Source organism: Zosterops lateralis (assembly GCF_965231275.1).
Source record: "Zosterops lateralis genome assembly, chromosome: 33".
NCBI lineage: Eukaryota > Metazoa > Chordata > Aves > Passeriformes > Zosteropidae > Zosterops > Zosterops lateralis.
In genome coordinates, this window is record NC_139793.1 from 2,365,808 (window position 1) to 2,385,467 (window position 19,660).

Genomic DNA, 19,660 nt, shown 5'->3' on the forward strand with positions numbered 1-19,660 from the left:
AGTCCCTCTCAGCGTGTTCCCAGTCACCCCCAGTATGGTCACAGACACTCCCATTATATCCCAGTTACCCTCAGCATACTCATGGTCATTCCCAGCCACATCCACTTGCCCCAGTAAGGTTCCAGTTTCCACCAGTATGACCCCAGTCACTCTCAGTCTAATCCCAGTATATCCCAGTTGGTCCCACTCTGATCCTGCTGGGTCCCAGTGTGCTCTGATCCTGCTCCCAGTGGGTGCCACTCCTGGGCCCGGTGTATCCCGGTGTATCGCGGTGTATCGCGGTGTATCGCGGTGTATCCCGGTGTATGCCGGTGTCCCAACCCGTCCCAGCCCATCCCGGTCCCTTCCCGGCAGCCGCCGCCCTTTCCCGGGTCCTGCCCCTCCCGCCCCCGGAGCTGCCGCGGGACGCCCCCTCAAGATGCTGCCGGGGCTCGAGGGCTTCGTCTTGGCTTCGTCTGCCGGGGCTGGGGCTCGGCCTCCACTGCGGGAGAAGGTGAGGGGGGGTCCCCGGGGCTCGTGTCCCCCCCTCGGAGCGCCCGGGACTCCCCCGTGTCCCCCCATGCCGGGCTCAGCCCCTTTTCTCTCCGCACAGCTCCTGAGCCAGCTCCTGCTCCCCCCTGGGAGGGGCTTTGGGGTCGCCCCCCCGGACCCTCTGGAATCCCCATTCCTGGGCACGGGGGCCCCCCCGCATCTCCTTCCCCAGCTCCGGGACCCCCCGCACCCCCTTATCCTGCACCGACACCGCCCCGCATCCCCTGCCCGGGGATCCTCCTCTCCCAGCCCCGGCATCCCCTGTTCCCGTCAGCCCGGGGAGCCCCGGACCCCCATTCCCGGCCAGCCCGGGGCTCCTCACCCCCAGGCCTCCCTTTCCTGGGAAACCCGAGCTGGGCACGGGGCTCTCCAGCCGCTCTGGCATTGATGATCACCCGAAGGAAAGGGAGAGCACAGGAGAGAGCGAGGGAAGGAAATCGGGAATCAGGGATCGCAGTCCCCGCGCCCAGTCCTGCTCCGCCGGGGGTGGGAGCCGCAGCCGCAGGAAAAAATGGATCCGCGGGTGGCGGGGCTTCCCCCGCTTTGGGCCGAAGCCAGCGGGTTCCCGGCACAGTCTGAGCGCAGGCGGCGGGAGTTGAGCACAGCCCGGCCCGGGGGTCCCGCGGTGCGTGGCCGAGGAGGGTCCCGGGGGATGCCAGGAGGGGATCCCGGGGAATTCCCGGGAATTCCGCTCCCGCCGCGCTCCCTCGGGCCCTTTGGGATCTGCCCGGCGACCGGTGACGTCACCGCACACTCGGGATGCCATTGGCGGGCAGCAAAGAGGGACCCCCCCCCCCCCCCCCCCCCCAAACCGCCATTCCCGGGCGCCGCCATCCCCCCGAACCCCCGTGGGTTCCCCCCTGCACCCCCTGATCCGGCACCAACAACCCTGCACCCCTTTCCCGGACATCCCGCCTCTCCCTGCCCACAGAGCCCCCTTTTCCTTGGCCCAGAGACCCCCTGGACCCCTATTCCTGCATTTCCCCGGACCCCGCCCCTCCTTCCCTCAACACCGGGGACACCCAGGACCCATATTCCCAACCCTCCCGGGTTTTCCCACCTTTTAAAGGGAGTGCAATTACTGGGGACCCTTGGAGCTCCCTTTCCTAAGTACAGGAACTGCTCTAACCCCATCCATCCCACATCTACCCACCCCCAGCCACCCCTTTTCTCAACCCTGGATCCCCCAAAGCCCCTTCCCTGCTCTCCCATCTCTCCCCGTTGCCCCTTTCCTTCAGCTGTGACCCGGCAGCCCCCAAATGTCCGTGTCCCCCCAGTTCTCCTCTCCCTGCGGTCCCTGCCCGTGGCGCTGTCGGAGCCCGGCCCGGGCTTCCCGCAGTTCCTGTCCATGGGGTCCCTGGATGGGATCCCCTTCCAGCGCCGCCACCGCCAGCGGGGCCGGGCGGAGCCGCAGCCGCCGGGGATGGCGGCCGGAGCCGAGCCGGGATTTTGGGGTGGCCGGAGCCGGCACAAGGAGCGGCACCGGCCCGGGGCCACCAGGGAGCTGCAGGTGCTGCAGGAGCGGCACAGCCGGGGCGGGGCTCGGCCCGGGGAGCCGGGGCTGGGCCATCTCTGGGGCTGCCACGGCACCTGTGGGGCCGCGCCGGGATCTGGGGCTTTGCTGGGATGTGCATCCATGCGGATCCCAGGGGCTGCCATCGGCCTCGGCGGGTCTCCATCACACTCCGGGGCTCCGCGGGGCTGCCATGGGGCTCCGTGGGGCCGGGACACGATCCCGCGGCTCTCCGTGGCTCCGATCCCTGCCCAGGTCTCCACAGGCTGCAGGAGGTTTCCGGCTGTCACCTCCTGTCCCACGGCAGCGCCCGCGGATCCGATGGGCTCGGCTCCCACGGCCGGGAATTCCTCTCCTTCCCGCCGGGAGGAGGAGCCGGGGGGCAAAGCCTTCAGGAAAGAGGGCGGAGAGGGAACCTCCCACGGCAGGAGTGGTTTTTCCTCTGCTCCCAGCCCTGGCAGCTTCCATCGCACGGCACAAACACATCCTTTCTTCCAACCTTTAGAATTTAAGCCGGGGAAGCTCTGGGTAACCCATCAATTCCTTTTTATGCCTAACTCCCCTAAACCGTTGCTGGGGAGGGACTTGCTAGAGAAGTTGGAAGCAGAAATTAAATTTATAAAGTTGAAGGGTGTACAAGGAATTCCTGAATCTAAGTTTGTCCAAGTTGCTGCACTTTTTACACAGGAAAAAATTGATGAAATCCCTGCTTAAGTTGAAAATGTGATAAATCCAATAGTGTGGGCCAGTGGTATCCCAGGAAGATCCAAGCCAGCAGAACCAGTGGGTATTGCACTCAAACCAGGAGCCACACTGGGAAGGCAAAAACAATACCCTTTTGTGAGAAATAGAGTCCAAACAACTCATAGATATAAAGTTAGAAGCTGTTAGTTACAAAATTGTAAAGTTAAGATATAAGCTAGTTTAAGATTTGTAATCATGTTAGTTAAAACTGTTTTGTATCTATTTTGTGTCTCCTGCTTTAGAAACACGACTTGTCTCCCCTTGTTTTCCTGCTAGGTTCAGTAGACAACGTTTTCTCCTCCCCCCGCCCCTCCGTTTTTTACTATGCTGCTTCTACTCTAACCCCGTCCATCAAAAGTCTGCACCCGCCTACTCTCCGCCCAGGCTCACTCCTCTGCCGGACAAGTGCTGCCTACTCTCCGTCCAGGCTGCTCTCCGGACCCACAGCACCGGCCAGAAATGGAAATGAGATCCCACGAGGCATTGCTTCTGAAAACAAACACTGAAGCCACTTGGTATCCCAGACTACGAGCCAAGCCAAAACAGAGCAATGGAAGACCGGGTATGGGCACAGCCTGAAGTCACTACAGCTCGGCTGAATTTTGCAGTGAGCTGTCTCGACATAACTTAAGGGAAACTTTAGAACGGGGGGACCCTCCCTGGGGCCTGGGTAAGATGGAGCTTTCTGGCACTATCCCCTCCGTGAGGAGGGAGAGCTCCCCACTTTGCTGCTTTGTAGGAAAGTGTGCATTCCTCCCCTGCAGCGGTGCCGCTCGGCTGAAGCCAGCAGAGACGGAGCCACCCTCGAGACTCCCTTTCTAAAGAGCTGAAACAATAAAGGCATTCAAAGGAGAAAACATTGACTCCTGCACATTTTTAACAATGGCATCTCACAGCTCTCACAGCCCCTCTGGGTCCCTCACAGCCCCTCATGGCCCCGCACGGCCCCTCCAGCCCTTCACAACCTCTCACATCCCCTCAAAGCTCCTCATGGAGTCTCACAGCCTTTCATGGCTCCTCATTTTCCCTCAAAGCCCCTACCCTCCCTCACGGTTTCTCCCAGCTCTTCACATCCTTTCATGGCTCCTCACATCCCCTCATGTCCCTTCACGGCCCCTCACGGCCCCTCACGGCCCCTCATGGCCCCTCATGGCCCCTCACGGCCCCTCATGGCCCCTCACGGCCCCTCATGGCCCCTCACGGCCCCTCATGGCCCCTCACGGCCCCTCATGGCCCCTCACGGCCCCTCACGGCCCCTCACGGCCCCTCATGGCCCCTCACGGCCCCTCACAGCCCCAGCCATGGGGCTCCTCCCAAAGGAGAGGGGGTCGGGCCCTGCTTGTTCTCCTTTCATTTCGGTCCCTTCACAGCCCTGAGGAAAGAAAGGCTGCAATGGAGCCTTTCCCCAGCCTTTCCCTCTGGGTTCATTGCGGCTGAAGCTCTGTGCTGGCGCTGGCCCCAGCGCCAACATCCTCGCAGCCCCGCAGGCCTTTGGTGTCCCCCCGTGTCCATTCCCTGTCCCCGAGTCCCGCCCGGCTCTGGCAGCAGCAGGAGCCGCAGCGCAGCGGGCGCCGGCCCGGCCCAGCCGGGGCTCCCGGGCAGGAGCAGCAGCAGCGCCGGCCCCTTCCCACCTGCTCCTGCCTCGCCTTCCAAGGCCTTTGTCCACCTCAATTCTGCACTAGAGCAACAATCACCCACCAACAGCCCTGAGTGCTCAGGGCCCGCCTGTGCTGCCCTGACCCAGCCTGCAGAGAAAGAAAGGATCGGCTTCCAGCGCTGTTTTCAGCACTGTTTTACTCACCCTGAGGTGACAGCAGGAGGTGCTGCTGCCTTTGCCTTGGCAATTGTAGATCCTGGCTGCTCTTGCCCCTCTTCTGCTTGCCACTTCAATTTTATATGTGAAACTGCAGTTGTCTTTTTTGATCAGTGCCACCCAGAGTGTTTTCATGATGAAAATCTCTGGCAGCAGGAGTAGCAGATCTCCAAATGTTCACAGGTCCCTCACAAGCACAATGTTGACAAGAATTAAAGCCACACAGGCCACATTTGCAGCACTCAAACACAGCCCTGTTGCTGCTGCTGCTGAAATAGAATCAACTGACAGAGACCATCACAGAAATTGCCTCTGCAGTGTCAAATAAAACGAAAAAAATCCACCAAAAGAAAGAGAGACCAGAACTTCTCGACTCCCTTCATTGCTTCCTCCGAGCAGCAGCAGCAGCAAGTGGAGATGGCCAGAGGTATTTGCAGCTGCTGCTGATCCCAGCTGGAGCCCAGCCTGCTGCCCAGGGCCAGCGGGAACCTGAGCCCAGCCCGGGCAGCTCCCGCAGTGTCGGGAGCTCAGCGCAGGCGGGGCCAGGCCCAGAGCCCCGGGCACGGCCACCCATTGCGGGGCAGCGGCGCAGGCGGAATGTCCTGCGGCCCAAACCTCCTGCTCCTGCCACACAGCAGCGCCCATCCTTCTCCCCCTGCTCCTCCTCTCCCAGCACGCCACAAATTCCAGCTCGGAGGAGACTTCCCAAGACAGGGCTCAGGCTCCTGTTTCAGCCTGAGTGTCCCTGCAGAGGAACAGGGCATCTTTCAGGCACTTCCACAAGCTCAGGCTTCTCATTTCATGAGGCATCTGGGATGAAAATGGTCTTTTTCAGACAGACAACAGCAGAGGGAATGGATTAGAAATGATTAGAATAAATGACCCTTCTTCCAGACAAAGTTTACCAAGTCATTCCCCTTTTGAATTTCTCCTTTTCAGATTCTTTCAGTCATCTACTCAGAGAGGTTCAGTTTGTTCTGGTGCTTATCATGAACTGATTGTGCTCTTGATTTAGATCAATGCATGAGATGTAGAATCATCTAAACTGGACACAAAAAACTCTGTCAGCCCATTTTCATGTTCTAGATCACTATCAAGATGTCATTGGGCATGTTGGAATGATTATCACACAACTCTCCACTCCAAGCTGCAGCCTCTGGAGATTCTTTCTCTGCATTCAGCCAGGCTTGCATTCCCTAACAATTCCTGGTACCATGTCATGTATTCTTAGAGTAGAACAGTAACAATGAAAACCTTAAAAATGGCACAACTCCCCACTCCACAAGAAAAAGAACAAGCTATAAAGTTCTCCTAACAACTGACCTCCTTTGCTGCAAGAGTTGTGCTGCACACACAGTGTGGAAAGCCAAGAGAAGCTGCAGTTGGTGCCACATCTTGTGACAGAAGTTTGACCTCATTCTCCAGGAAAGGCTAGTGAAAAGAGTAGACAAGACTGAAGAAGATTCCTGGAAACCTGAAACAGCTTTCCAGAAGTGAAATGAAAATGGAAAGAAACAATCCAATATGGCTTTTTCTATTTGTTTCTATTCTCCCTTTTCTTATCTTGCAATACTTTTCCATCTCATTCATTCCGAATGGATCTCACCTCTAAGACCGAATGGCTTAGCGAGTTTTAGACACTGTAAAATACCATGAGCTACGCACAGTTTGCCTTGCCCTGTTCTTGTTGGAAAGCAATGCTGGAGACACAAGTGCAGTGCTTGGGTCGGACATGAATCCTACAGGCAGGGAATGTGCCCTGACAGTGTGTGAGCCTGAGCAGGGCCAATGCCCAGCAGCGTTGCTGTGCTCGGGTTCCATGGAAGCATCCCAGGAGCAGCTGCTGAGGTCAGGAGCCATGGCAGCCACCAGCCTGCTCCAAAGGCCCTTGGCCGGGGGGGCTCCTGGCCTGGCTCTGTGTGCCAGGAGCTGGCAGTGCTGGGTGCAGGGAACCTGGGGGGCACAGAAATGCTGGGCTGACAAATGCTGGGGGGACAGTGAGATGAGTGTGTGCAGCCAGCCAGGGCACAGCAGCAGCACACACAGGCGGCACAGCCTGCAGGACACATGGCCAAGGGCTGGGCAGGGCTGGCAGGACCACAGGCACCCAGGCCTTTGTCCCCTGGGGCCTGGCAGCCCCAAGCCACCCAGGAGGGACAGGCCCTGCTGTGCCAGGTCTGGGCTCAGAGTTTGGCCTTTCTGCTCCCTCCAGCCAAGCTAGGCCGTGCTCAGCATTGCAGTTCCTGCTGCTGTGCCCCAAGCTGGCTCAGCTGGTGCTGGAAAGGGACTTGAGGTACCATGATCCCCTCAGGAGGCACATGGGAGAAAACAACAAACTTCTCATCAGGGTATAGAACAAACTTTTAACTTGCAAACATCAGGGAATGAGATAGTTAGGAAACCTTAAAGCACCATGGAATTCCAGTAAATCACTTCACAAAGCACTGATTGAGCAAACTCTAACCTGTCCAACTTCCAGTTCTCCAGATTTCCAGAAGAGGAAGTCAGGAGAAGAGAGAGAGAGAGGGAGATCCACAGTCCACCTTGGATCCAGCACCATCTCAGCTGCTGGCAGCTCCGGGGACATGGGATGTGTCAGCGTCACACCCGTGTCACAGCCTCACCTGCTCTGGTCCCTCTCACAGGTGGGGGTTTTGGGGTGCCAGGGGCTTGGCAGCCACTTTAGGGCTGGAGCAGAGGCTGCAGTGGCTGGGGCTGGGGCAGTGACCGCCCCACCTACGCAGATCTTGCCCTGGCCCCCAAACACACCCTGGAGATATCTGGGGCCATTCATCATTTCTCTGCTCTCCAGCACTGAGACAACAGACTCTGGCTGCAGCTCTGAGCTGGTGCCCAAGGCAACCACCCCTGGCAATAGGGGTGCATGGAGCTGCTCTCAGGAAACCCCCCAAAGAGTTGAGGATGTCCCCAAAACCACCTCAGAAACGTGAGATACCCCAAAATCTCTTCAGGAACATGAAATATCCAAAAACTCACTCAGTAATTGGCTCCCCCTCCATTCATCATCCCCAAACTTGGCCTGTCTCAATCCAGACCCCACTCCACCTCCCCAGTCCCAACCCCAACTCAACCCACTCCTTCTGCACATCAAGATCCCCTTCCCAAGTCCTATTTCACCCATCCCACCCCTTCCAATCCCCATCCCACCTATTCTGCCTCACCCAATGCTCACCTCATCCCTCCTGATCTGCATCCCACTGTCGTCCCTGCATTTCTTGGTTTCAAAGTGTTTGAGTCTTTGCAGCAGCTTCTCTCGCTGCTTCATGTAAACAATAAGTATTCTTAGAATTTATCTCTATGTTTTGCATTCTTGTTCTCTGAGAGAGAACTTGACTGATGGTCATATTGACCAATGGAGTCAGGAGGTTGTAACCTCTTTGGGCCAATCTTGGCCCTCTGTACAAAATGTATATAAGCCTATTGGAGTCAGATAATAAAGAGCTTTCCATATTTCACCAAGCTGCTGCCTGCTGTCCTCTGTGAAGGTCCACTCCCACGTCACAACGTGTTGCCCCTCTAAAGCCGTGGGGTCGCATCTGGTGACCCCGAACGTGTGGGAACAGGGGTCTCCCATCACAAGTGGTGACCCCTCCGTGTCTGGACTGCAGCTGAGTCGCATCTGGTGACCCCAGACGTGTGGGAAGAGGGTCTCCAGTGCATCTGGTGACCCCTCCGTGTCTGGACTGCAGCTGGGTCACATCTGCTGACCCTTTGTGTCTGAACGGCACATCTGGACACTGTCCGTGTCTGAACGGACTCCTGACGTGGGAGAACAGGTCACACCAGTGACCTCCGACTGCGAGAGAACTGCACGTCGGTGGACCTGTCTGCCCAGTGAGAGACTGAGCTGCTCTGCCTGAGGTATCGTGGTAAGAGATAATGATGTCTAAACCATCCTCAGATGAGGAAACCCTCATGGTGGACCTTTGCCTTGAGGTCCTGAGGAGAGAAGAAGTCTCCTTTCCTGGAGATGCTCTCCAGAAATTGTTCTATTATGCTAGAACTCATGGGTTTTTTTGCAGCCTTGAAGAAGTTTTTTCTACAGCAGAGTGGAAGTCTTTGGGCAACTATCTGCTCCAGGTTTTCTATGCAAATCGCAGTGTGAAACTTTTGGAACTCATATCCACCTGGAGCAAGCTGGAGAAAGTGCTGCCTAAAGTACAGCCTTCCAGCTTTGAGGACAGCTCCAGCCCCATCAGGCTGGGTGCCAGGGAAGACGGTGGACTCACTCCTCCTGTCCCGGCTCCGCGGAGACGGGCGGGACAGCCGACCCCCCGTCCTCGGAAACGCAGCAGCATGGCGGGAAGCCTGCCTGCACTCAGTGTACCAGCTGAGGCGGGCACGGGGTCTCCTGCGGAGCAGACTCCTTTCCTACCCACGCCGTATCGGCGCTGGAGTGTGGAAAAACTCGGGGCTTCTGAGAGCCCCTCGGGATCGGCCCCCCCTCCCAGCCCCGTGCCGCCGCTGAAAAAGCGGCGACAGAGGCGAAAAATCGCCTCCCCCACTTCCCTCCCCCGCCATGTTTTCCCGGCCTTGGAAGCGCCGGGAGCACTCTCGGTTCGGGGAGGCGGGGTGTTTTTTGTGGACTGTCCGCACTGTGGGGCATCGGTGGAATGTTCCGTGCGGCAGGGCAGCGCGGGATCGCGCCGTCCCGGGGCGCCGGGCAGGGCGGCCGTTCCCCCCTGCGGCGGGGACTTGCACGGGGCACGCAGGTCCGTGCAATCTGGCGACAAGCCAAGTGCCCCGCCAGAGCGGGGGTGGGGCCCTGCCCAGCCTGTGAGGGGCGGGGCGGCCCCGAGAAGCGGCGGGGCCGGCCCGGGGCGGCCGGTGCAGCCTGCCCAGCCCCCGCGGGACGGGGCGGTCCCAAGGAGTGAAGGGACCAGCCCAGGACCACCCCGCACGGACCCGGGGCGGGAGAAAACCCCCCCGCAGCGGCCGGCGCCACCCCTGAGAAAGGGCGGGCCAGCCCCGCGCCGCGCGGCGCAGCCGGGCGCCATCGGAGCCACAGCCGCGGCTCTGCTCGGGAAAGCAGGGCCGGGACAGCCTCCCAGCCCCCCCGCGCCTCCCCGTGCCGATCGGGGCACTCCCCCCGCGCCTGTGGGGGCAGCGCTTGGCAGGCGGGACACGCCCCTCCCAGTGCTGCGGTCTCCTCCCGCTCCGAGCAGGAGCAGCGCGGCGGAGGCAGCTGCAGCCGATCTGTCAGTTTTAAAGGGACAGCGCAGCCACAAGCGGCTGTTCCCCCGTTGTAGAGGGTCCCGGGATGCCGGATCTCCCCCAGTCTCGGGTGATGTCCCAGCCAAGGCTGATGCGGTGGGCCGTGAGTCAGCACGGCGCCCCCTGCAGGGCAGGGATGGATTCCCCAGTTCTGCAGGTGCAGTGAGACAAGTTCTCACCCCTGTCCCTGTGAAACACACAGGACAGGAATCAGAGGTGCATGATGCCTCATCTAATGCTCAGGCCGGCAAGACTAAAGCTAAGGCCAACAAGAAACAAAGAAAGAGAGTGCAAAAAAGAGAAATCACTCCCTTGTTTCTTTGTGGAAGGTGTGGACGGCCAAATCACATGGCAGATGTTTGCCAGGCAAGCCATGTGAAAGGCCAGCCTCTGTCAAAAGGGCAGTGGGGTGCAAAGAGGAAGTGTGCTCGGACAGAAGAGTCTTCCCAGTCCCCACAGCCGATGGAGGTTTGTGGGGAAAGTCCAATCCCATACCCACCTCTCCCTGTTAGTGTCCCTGAAGGGACCAAAATTGTTTAATTTGTGTTTGAGTTTTCTGTTCACAGGACAAAGAGTCGGTGGTGAGAAGGCAGTTGCTCTGAAGTATTGAGCTGCCTGGATTTCACTGGACTGTTGCTCTGATCAAAGACTGTCCTGGAACGATTTGGAACGGACATTGTGATTTTTTCCTTTGCTGGCAGCTGGAATGGACTGTCTTTCAAGATCCATTCATCGCCCTTCGTGACTTGTTTGGGAGCTGATGGACCAGGATCATCTGGAAATTTCAACCAGTCCTGGGATGTTCCTGTGTTCTGCATCGAAACAGAACTCTGGGGACTGGAGGTTTTTATAACACCTCCAAAAAGCCAATCCTCAAATGTGAATCTGAATGATTGTTTTCTGTGATTCATTTGTATCCTGCAGGTATCACTGGCTGGTGAATGTCCAATTCCTTGCACGTTCTGGAATGGGTCATTTTTGCCCCATCTGCCAAAAAGCGGCAAAACATTGTTTGAAAAAACAAACAATCAAAATATTTTTTTTTGTTTGAGCTAATTATTGCTCAATTTCAGCCGCAAAAATGGCAATCAATCATTTTTGTATGGGCTCATTGCTCGATTGATAATTGCAGGCAACAATACTTGTGAATTTGATGGGTGCAGATTTTTGTAAAATTCATACTCTCAGTATTTTGGGAGGAATTTGATTGGAGCTTTGCAAGCAGTGTTTTTCTGCCAAATGCTCTGGAGCCATGAGCTGTTGCGAGTGGCAAGAATCCTTTGGATTTCTTTTTGCGGCCCAAAAATATTCAGAAATTTAGTGCAAGGGCCCACTGTCTTTACAGACGATTTGGGAGGATGAAGTAGGCCAGTGTTCCTTGGAAGGATGATTTTGAGGGCAAGTTTTGGAAGCCCCTGAGGATGGGCAGCCCATTTGGTTGTTTGGGGCTGCTGTCATGGCATTTCCACAGTTTTCCCAGAAACTTTTTCATTTAATCACGGATTTAAATTCTGTGGGCGACATGGCACACAGATGGGTTGTTCAATTTAAAGGGAGTCAGCAATGTTGTTTGTTCCATTTGCTGAAGAACCTTTTGTTGTGCCACAGAGGCCTGGTTCTTCAAAAACAAAAACGGGGAACGCAGGGTGAAACCCTGCAAATTCAATTGGCAAAGGCTTTGCATGCCATGGAGCACCTTACAGGTGCCACAGAATTTCACTAACCCTGCAATGTGAAAAGCAAGAAACCGTGACCGAATGAAGGTCAACAGAGGAGGAACCACTGGTCCTCCCATGGGAACAGAAATTGAACTGTAGTTCATTTTCTTTTTTCCTTTTTTCTTTTTTTAAGGTAAAAAGGGTGAGATGTCGTCCCTGCATTTCTTGGTTTCAAAGTGTTTGAGTCTTTGCAGCAGCTTCTCTCGCTGCTTCATGTAAACAATAAGTATTCTTAGAATTTATCTCTATGTTTTGCATTCTTGTTCTCTGAGAGAGAACTTGACTGATGGTCATATTGACCAATGGAGTCAGGAGGTTGTAACCTCTTTGGGCCAATCTTGGCCCTCTGTACAAAATGTATATAAGCCTATTGGAGTCAGATAATAAAGAGCTTTCCATATTTCACCAAGCTGCTGCCTGCTGTCCTCTGTGAAGGTCCACTCCCACGTCACAACGTGTTGCCCCTCTAAAGCCGTGGGGTAACATCCCACTTCAGCCAATCCCCTTCCAATTGCATTCCACTCTGAGGGGCTGTGGAATTAATTTTGGACGTAATTTTGAGGTGGGATTGAGTAGTTTTCAGTGGCCTTGATTGGTTTAGAGGTGACAGATTGAACCCCCTTGTCCCTTTGAGTGCCAAGACATGGAGAAGATTACACCTAATACCCCCCACACCCCCAAAATGCCCCAAAGTATCTCTCTGAATCCCAGATTCCCTTGAAACACTAGAAAAAAAAGTGAGCCTATAGATGCCCTTGATGAGTTTATTGATTTTTATCCAAATTTGTCTATTTTAAAGGGATGGAGATCAATCAAAAGAATATTAGGGACAACCAAACAAAAAGACCACCAGCCCAGTGTCTTCCCAAAGGAGATTACAGTGAATGTTGGTCACCAGGGCTCTGCCCAATGTGGGTCCTCCAATGGGGGATGAGGCTGGAGACTCACATGAAGCCCTACCCACAGTTGGGGCACTCACAGAGCTTCCCTTACTGGTGCCTCCGTCAGTGTCAGGTCAAGTGAGAGGTCCTGGAGAAGCTCTTCCCACACTGGGGACACTCGTGGGGCCTCTCCCCAGTGTGGATGCGCCGGTGCCTGATGAGGTGGGAGTTTTGCTTGAAGCCCTTCCTGCATTAGGGGCAGCGGAAGGGCCTCTCCTCTGTGTGAATCTGCTGGTGCATGAGGAGAAGGGAGCTGGTGTGAAACCTCTTCCCACACTCGTGACACTCGTAGGGCCTCTCCCCGGTGTGGTTCATTTGGTGGATGATCAGCTGGGACCTCTGGTTGAAGCCCTTCCCATATTCCCCACACTTGTATGGCCTTTCCTCAGTGTGGGTGTTCTGGTGGCAAATCAAATGGGAGCGTCGGCTGAAGCTCTTCCCACACTGCTCACACTTGTAGGGCCGTTCCCTGGTGTGGATCCTCTGGTGACAGATCAGGTTGGATCTGTCACTAAAGCATCCCACATTCCTCACACTCGTAGGGCCTCTCCCCAGTGTGGATGCGCCGGTGGGTGACGAGGTGAGAGTTTTGCCTGAAGCCCTTCCTGCAGTCGGGGCAGTGGAAGGGCTTCTCATCAGTGTGAATCTGCTGGTGCCTCAGGAGAGGGGAACTGGTCTGAAACCTCTTCCCACACTCAGGACACTCGTAGGGCCTCGTATCCCCATCCTGAAGCTGCTCATGGACCACCAGATCCAAGTTCTGGCTGAAGCACTGTCCACCTTCCTGGCAAAGGGTGGGTCTTTCCGCCTCAGAGCACCCTGGGATGGGTTTGAAGCCCCTCTTCCTTAGGGATCTCCACGGCTTTTCCTCCCTGTTTGATTCCTGTGCTGTGGAGCTGCTCAAAAAGACCTCTTCCATGAGGTTCTGCTGTATGGATTTGTCCTCCCTGGTCTCCATCTTCAGCTCCTTCTCTGTGGGAGGAAGGACAAGGAGAGGATGGGATTTGCCTCTGTGCCACAGGGAAGGGGAAGGAGAACCTCCCCACCCATCCCTGCCAAGACGGCGTCAGTAGCGGGGTTGTCCTGCAGCCAGGGGCCAGGCTGGGCTGGGAGATGGAGCAGGAGAGTGGGGGAAAGGGCACTGACTTCCTCCTCACCTGCCTGGCTGTCCCGGGGCATCTTCCTCTTCCTCGCAGCCTTCTCCTTCATCTGGCCAAGATTTGGGAATGAGAAATCCTGGTTTGGGGAAAAACAAGGGATTGAGCATGTTCAATTTGATGGTTCCTCTGCGCAAATCCATCTCTGGAGGTCACTGCCCATCTGGGGTCCATAAAAACCTTCCAAACACCAAGATTCAGTCCTGAAAATGCCTCCCAGGAGCTCCTTGTTTCTGGTCTCTCCCCTTTGGTGATCGGGGGTTCCCCCCTGTTCCAGATGCTGGGGGTCACCCTTGTATTGGGGGTCCCCGTCTACTCAGTCCCTGCCCTCCCCAGGCTGCTGGGAGTCTCATGAATAAAAAAAGTTCCCCCTTCTTTCATCTCCCCATTTTGGGATGCTGGAGGTTTTAAGGTCCCATGGTCCCTTCTTCCCTCATTCTCTGCCTTGGGGTGCAGGGGTCCAAGGAGTCCCCCCAGTCCCTCTCCAGGTTGTTGAGGGTCCCGCCAGTCGTGGCGCTCCCCCCTCTCTGGGCTCCCCACTTTGGGCTCCTGGGGGACACAGGGCTCTGCTCCTCCAGGCTGCCTCTGCCAGCAGCTGCCACTGGGACGCCCCAAAGTCCCCCCAAGGCGCATTTTCCACTCAGCTTTGGAATTCTTCATTCTCCAAATATCCCCCTCCAAAACCCCAACCCAGGGACCTCCCAGGATATCTGGGCCCAGCTCTTCCTCCCCGGTCACCTGTGGGATGGGGGGTGATGATCCCATGGGTGGGGGCTGCAAATTCAGGGAGTGCTCAACCTCGCAGTGCCTTCTCCTTTCCCTGATCCTCCTTTGTCCATCCTCTTCCTCCTGCCCCTCCCTCTTCCATCCCTCCTCCTCCACATGGCTAACCCCACCTCCTTCTCCTACTTCCATCTCTTCTCACTCCCCTTCTCCATCCCTCCTGTCCCAGCCCTCCTCCTCCTCCCCCAGGAGCAGGCACACCCCGGGTGCCCCGATCCCCAAGCCCTGGCAGCCTGCGGGAGGAGCGGGGATGGAGCCAGGACAGGTCGGGATGGGCAGTGCGGGGCTCTCGGCTGCTCCCACTCGCTGGGGCCACGGGGAACTCGGCCCGGGGAAAAGGAGAGGGAAACTGGAAAAACTGGGGGCTGCAGATACAAACTGGGCCTTGCTGGGGACACTGGCTGGGGACTGCCAGCCCTTGGGGCTCCTCTTGGGAGATCTGGGATGGGGGGAAGGCAGAGAGGGGTGGGGGATCCCAGGAGTGGCATCACTGGTAGGGTCTGGTTTGTACTGGGGTAATTGGAACATTAAAGGGGAACTGGGAATGACTGGGAATTACTACAAGCATGCTGAGGGCAACTGGGATATACTGGGAGTTTCTGTGACCATAATGGAGGGACTGAAACCACACTGGGAACAGTTGGAACCACACTGGGGAGAACTGGGATCACACTGGGGGTGACTGGGAGTGACTGGGACTGCACTGGTGGCAACTGGGCATGACTGGGACTATGCTGGGAGGGATTGGAATCATCTGTGGGTGACTGGGACTATAGTAGGGGCAACTGGAAGCAACTGGGCCCACAATGGGAGGGACAGGGAGTCACTCAGGACATGGCTGCAATAATAATGGGAGTATCTGGGAGGTACTGAGGTCATACTCGGGGTCACTGGAACCATCCTGGGGTCATACTGGGGGGGACTGGGTGCAACAGCTCATACTGGGAGTGACTGGGATTGTAGCAGGAGTGACTACAAGTCCTACTGGGATCATCCTTGGAGCTACTGGGATTACAGCAGGTGTGAATGGATCCTGACTGGGGATTACTGGGAGCTACTGAGCTCATGTTGGGAGGAAAATGTGAACACACATTTGGGAGCAGCTGGGATCAACTGGAAGGTACTGGAACCATGCTGAGGGGACTGAGACCACAGCTGGGGAAACTGGAACAATACTGGGAGTAACTGGGAACACACTTGGGGCAACTGAGAGAAATTAGGACCATGCTGGAGGCAACTAGGAGAAACTGGGAAAGACTGGGATCATTCTGAGGCAGCCAGAATCTTACTGGGGCAACTGGGAGTGACTGGGAAGGACTACAAGCATGCTGAGGGAAACTGGGATATACTGGGAGTGTCTGTAACTGTATTGGAGTGACTGGAACCACACTGGGAACAGCTGGGATCATGCATGGGACAAATGGGACCATGCTGGGGGAAACTGGGAGTTAATGGATCCATGCTGGGGGCTACTGGGCATGACTGGGTCCCTGCTGAGAGAGACTGGGAATATTCTAGGGGCAAATGGGGGCAATTTCAATCATACTGGGAGGAACTGGGAACAACTGCAACTATTCTGGCAGCAAATGGGGTCATACTGGGATCATAGTGGAAGCAGCTGGGTCCACTCTGGGTGAGACTGGGATCACAGTCAGGGTGACTGCACTCATGCTGGGATTGACTGGGAGTGGCTGTGAACGACTGGAATCACACGGAAACAAACGGGGAGGAACTGGGAATGACTGGGAACATTCTAGAGGTGACTGGAATATACTGGGAGAGACTGGAAATCATGGGGATCCTACTGGAGGCTACTGGGGTCATGCTGGCACTGACAGGGAGAGACTGGGATCACACTGGGGGCAACTGGCATCATACTGGGATTAAAGTGGGTGTGAATGGACACTGCCTGTGGGTTACTGGCAGCCACCAGAGCCAACAGGAAGAGCTGGAGGTCATGGGGCAACAGCATAGCTATGGTGTAGTCACCATCACAGAAACGTGGTGGGATGACTCACAGAGCTGGAGCACTGCACTCGATGGCTACAGGCTCTTCAGAAGAGACAGAAAAGGGAGAAGCGGTGGAGGGGTGGCCTTTTATATTAAAAAGGCTTTTGACACCATAGGTATTGAAACTAATGAAGATGGAGTTGAATGCCTATGGGTGAGAATTAAGGGGAAAGCCAACAAGGCTGACATCCTACTGGGAGTCTGTTATCATCCACCCAACCAGGAGGAAGAGGCGGACAACTTATTCTATAAGCAGCTGGAGAATGTTTCAGGATCATCAGCCCTTGTTCTTGTAGGTGACTTCAACCTGCCAGACATCTGTTGGGAACTTAATACAGCAGAAATGAGGCAGTCCAGGAAATTTTTAGAGTGCATTGTCACAGCTGGTAGGTGAGCTCACCAGGGGAGAGACGATGTTGGATCTGTTGTTCACAAATAGAGATGGGCTGGTGGGAGATGTGGTGGTCGGAAGACGACTGGGGCAGAGTGATCATGAAATTATAGAGTTCTTGATAATGGGTGAAATCAAGAGGTATACAAATAAGACTTTTACATGTGACTTCCGGAGGGCAGACTTTGGCCTATATAGGAGATTTATTCAGAGAGTTCCTTGGGAAGCAGCCCTTAAAAACAAAGGAGTTCAAGAAAGGTGGGTGTTCTTCAAAACAGAGATTTTGAGGGCACAGGAACAGACTGTCCCTGTGTGCTGAAAGATGAGTCGACGAGGCAAACGCCCAGCCTGGATAAGCAAGGAGGTTTTGGATGAACTCAGGAATAAAAAGAGGATGTATCATTTTTGGCAGGAGGGACAGGTCCCTCGGGAAGTATTTAAGAGGGCTGCTAGAGAATGTAGGAAAAAAATTAGGGAGCCCAAAGCTCAGTTTGAACTCAAAATGGCGACTTCTGTAAAGGACAATAAAAAATGTTTCTATAAATACATTAATGGTAAAAGGAAAGGTAAGGCCAACCTTTGCTCTCTGCTGCATAAGGGAAGGAACTTAGTAACTGCAGATGGGGAGAAGGCAGAAGTGCTTAATGCCTTCTTTGCCTCAGTTTTCAAAGGGAAGACAACTTGCCTACAGGAGAACTGTCCTGCTGGGCTGGTAGATGGTGTCAGGGAGCAGAATGGTGCCCCTGTTATCCAGGAGGAGGCAGTCAGAGAACTGCTAAGCTGCTTGGATGTTCGTAAATCTGTGGGCCCAGATGGGATCCATCCCAGGGTGATGAGGGAGCTGTCAGATGAGCTTGTGAAGCCGCTCTCCATCATTTACCAAGAGTCCTAGCTCACTGCTGAGGTTCCAGGTGACTGGAAGCTGCCAATGTGACACCCACTCACAAGAAGGGTGGGAAGGAGGATCCCACTAATTATAGACCAGTCAGCCTGACCTCAGTACCTGGTAAAGGTAATGGAGCCGTTTTTATTGAGTGTCATCACTCAGCACCTACAGGATGGCCAGGGTATCAGACCCAGCCAGCACGGGTTTAGGAGGGGTAGGTCGTGTTTGACCAACCTGGTCTCCTTTGATGACCAGGTGACCAGCGTGGTGGATGCAGGAAAGGCTGTGGCTGTTTTCTGTTTGGACTTCAGCAAGGCCTTTGACACTGTCTCCCACAGCACACTCCTGGATAAGCTGGCAGCCCACGGCTTGGACAGGAGCACTCTTTGCTGCGTCAGGAACTGGCTGCATGGCCAGGCCCAGAGAGTGGTGGGGAATGGTGCTGTATCCAGCTGGGGACAGTCACAAGAGTTGTTCCTCAGGGGTCTGCTCTGTTCAATATTTTCACTGATGACATGGATGAGGCTATTGAGTCTTTTATTAGTAAATTTGTAGATGACACCAAGCTGGGAACATTTGTTGATCTGTTGGCAGGTAGGAGGGCTCTGCAGAGAGACCTGGAACGGTTGGGTCAATGGGCAGAGTCCAACAAAATAAACCTTAATGAGTCCAAGTACCGAGTCCTGCACTTTGGCCACAATTACAAGTCCTGTAGTGCTCTAGGCTGGGGATGGTGTGGCTGGACAGTGCCCAGGCAGAAAGGGACCTGGGGGTACTGCTCGACAGCCAACTGAAGATGAGCCTGCAGTGTGCCCAGGTGGCCAAGAGGGCCAATGGCACCTGGCCTGGATCAGGAATGGTGTGGCCAGCAGGAGCAGGGAGCTCATTCTTCCCCTGTACTCAGCACTGGTGAGGCCACACCTTGAGTGCTGTGTCCAGTTCTGGCCCCTCAGTTTAGGAAGGACCTTGAGACGCTTGAACGTGTCCAGAGGAGGCAACGAGGCTGGTGAGGGGCTTGGAAAACAAGCCAGATGAAGAACGACAGAGGCAGCGGGGGTTGTTTAGCCTGGAGAAAAGGAGACTCAGAGGTGACCTTATCGCTCTCAACACCTTCCTGAAGGGGGGTTGTAGACAGCTGGGGCTTGGTCTCTTTCTCCAAGCAGCAACTGACACAATGACAGGACACAGTCTTCAGCTGCGTCAAGGGAAATATAGGTTGGATATTAAGGAGAAGTTTTTCACAAAAAGAGTGATTAAATCCTGGAATAGTCTGCCCGGGGAGATGGTAGAATCACCATCCCTGGATGTGTTTAAAAAGAGACTGGATGTGGCACTCGATGCCATGATCCAGTTGAGGTGTTAGGGCTGGGTTGGACTCAATGATCTTGAAGGTCTCTTCCAACCTACACATTCTCTGATTCTGTGATGGGACCCCTGACTGGGGGTTACTGGGAGCTACGAGATCCACACAGGAAACCAGTGCACACACTGGGAGGAACTGGGAAAAACTGGGAATGATAGGATGCATACTGGTGACAACTGTGATGTACTGGCAGTGACTGGGATAAAACTGGGGGCAACTGAACCATTCTGAGGGAACTGGGAGTACCTGGCAATGACTAAAAGAATGTTCAGGGCAACTGGGATATACTGGGAGTGCCTTACACCATGCAGGTGGTGACGGGGACCACATTAGGAGCCACTGGGAATGTGCTGATGGGAACTGGGACCATGCTGGGGGCAACTGGGGGCAAGTGTGAGTGACTGGGGCTCTGCTGGGAGAGACTGGCATCATACTGGGCGTGACTGGGACTATACTAGGGGTAACTGGGAACACAGCAGGCAAAAGTAGGCGAAACTGGGAGCAATTGGGACCCTGCTGGGGGCAAATTGTATCATAATGGGGAATAATTGGGAGTGACTGGGTCATACTGGGAG

The 19,660-nt window shown here is 55.4% G+C and overlaps 1 protein-coding gene across 1 annotated transcript in view; it reads right to left on the reverse strand.

Moving 5' to 3' along the window:
* Positions 1 to 19,660, reverse strand: part of LOC310921354 (uncharacterized protein) — a 97,706-nt gene that overhangs the window by 76,801 nt on the left and 1,245 nt on the right. Inside the window, exon 2 of the mRNA XM_083881479.1 lies at positions 13,653 to 13,731. Coding sequence (XP_083737605.1) covers positions 13,653 to 13,704 — 52 coding nt within the window. The 5' untranslated portion in view covers positions 13,705 to 13,731. The remainder of the gene's footprint in view (positions 1 to 13,652; positions 13,732 to 19,660) is intronic.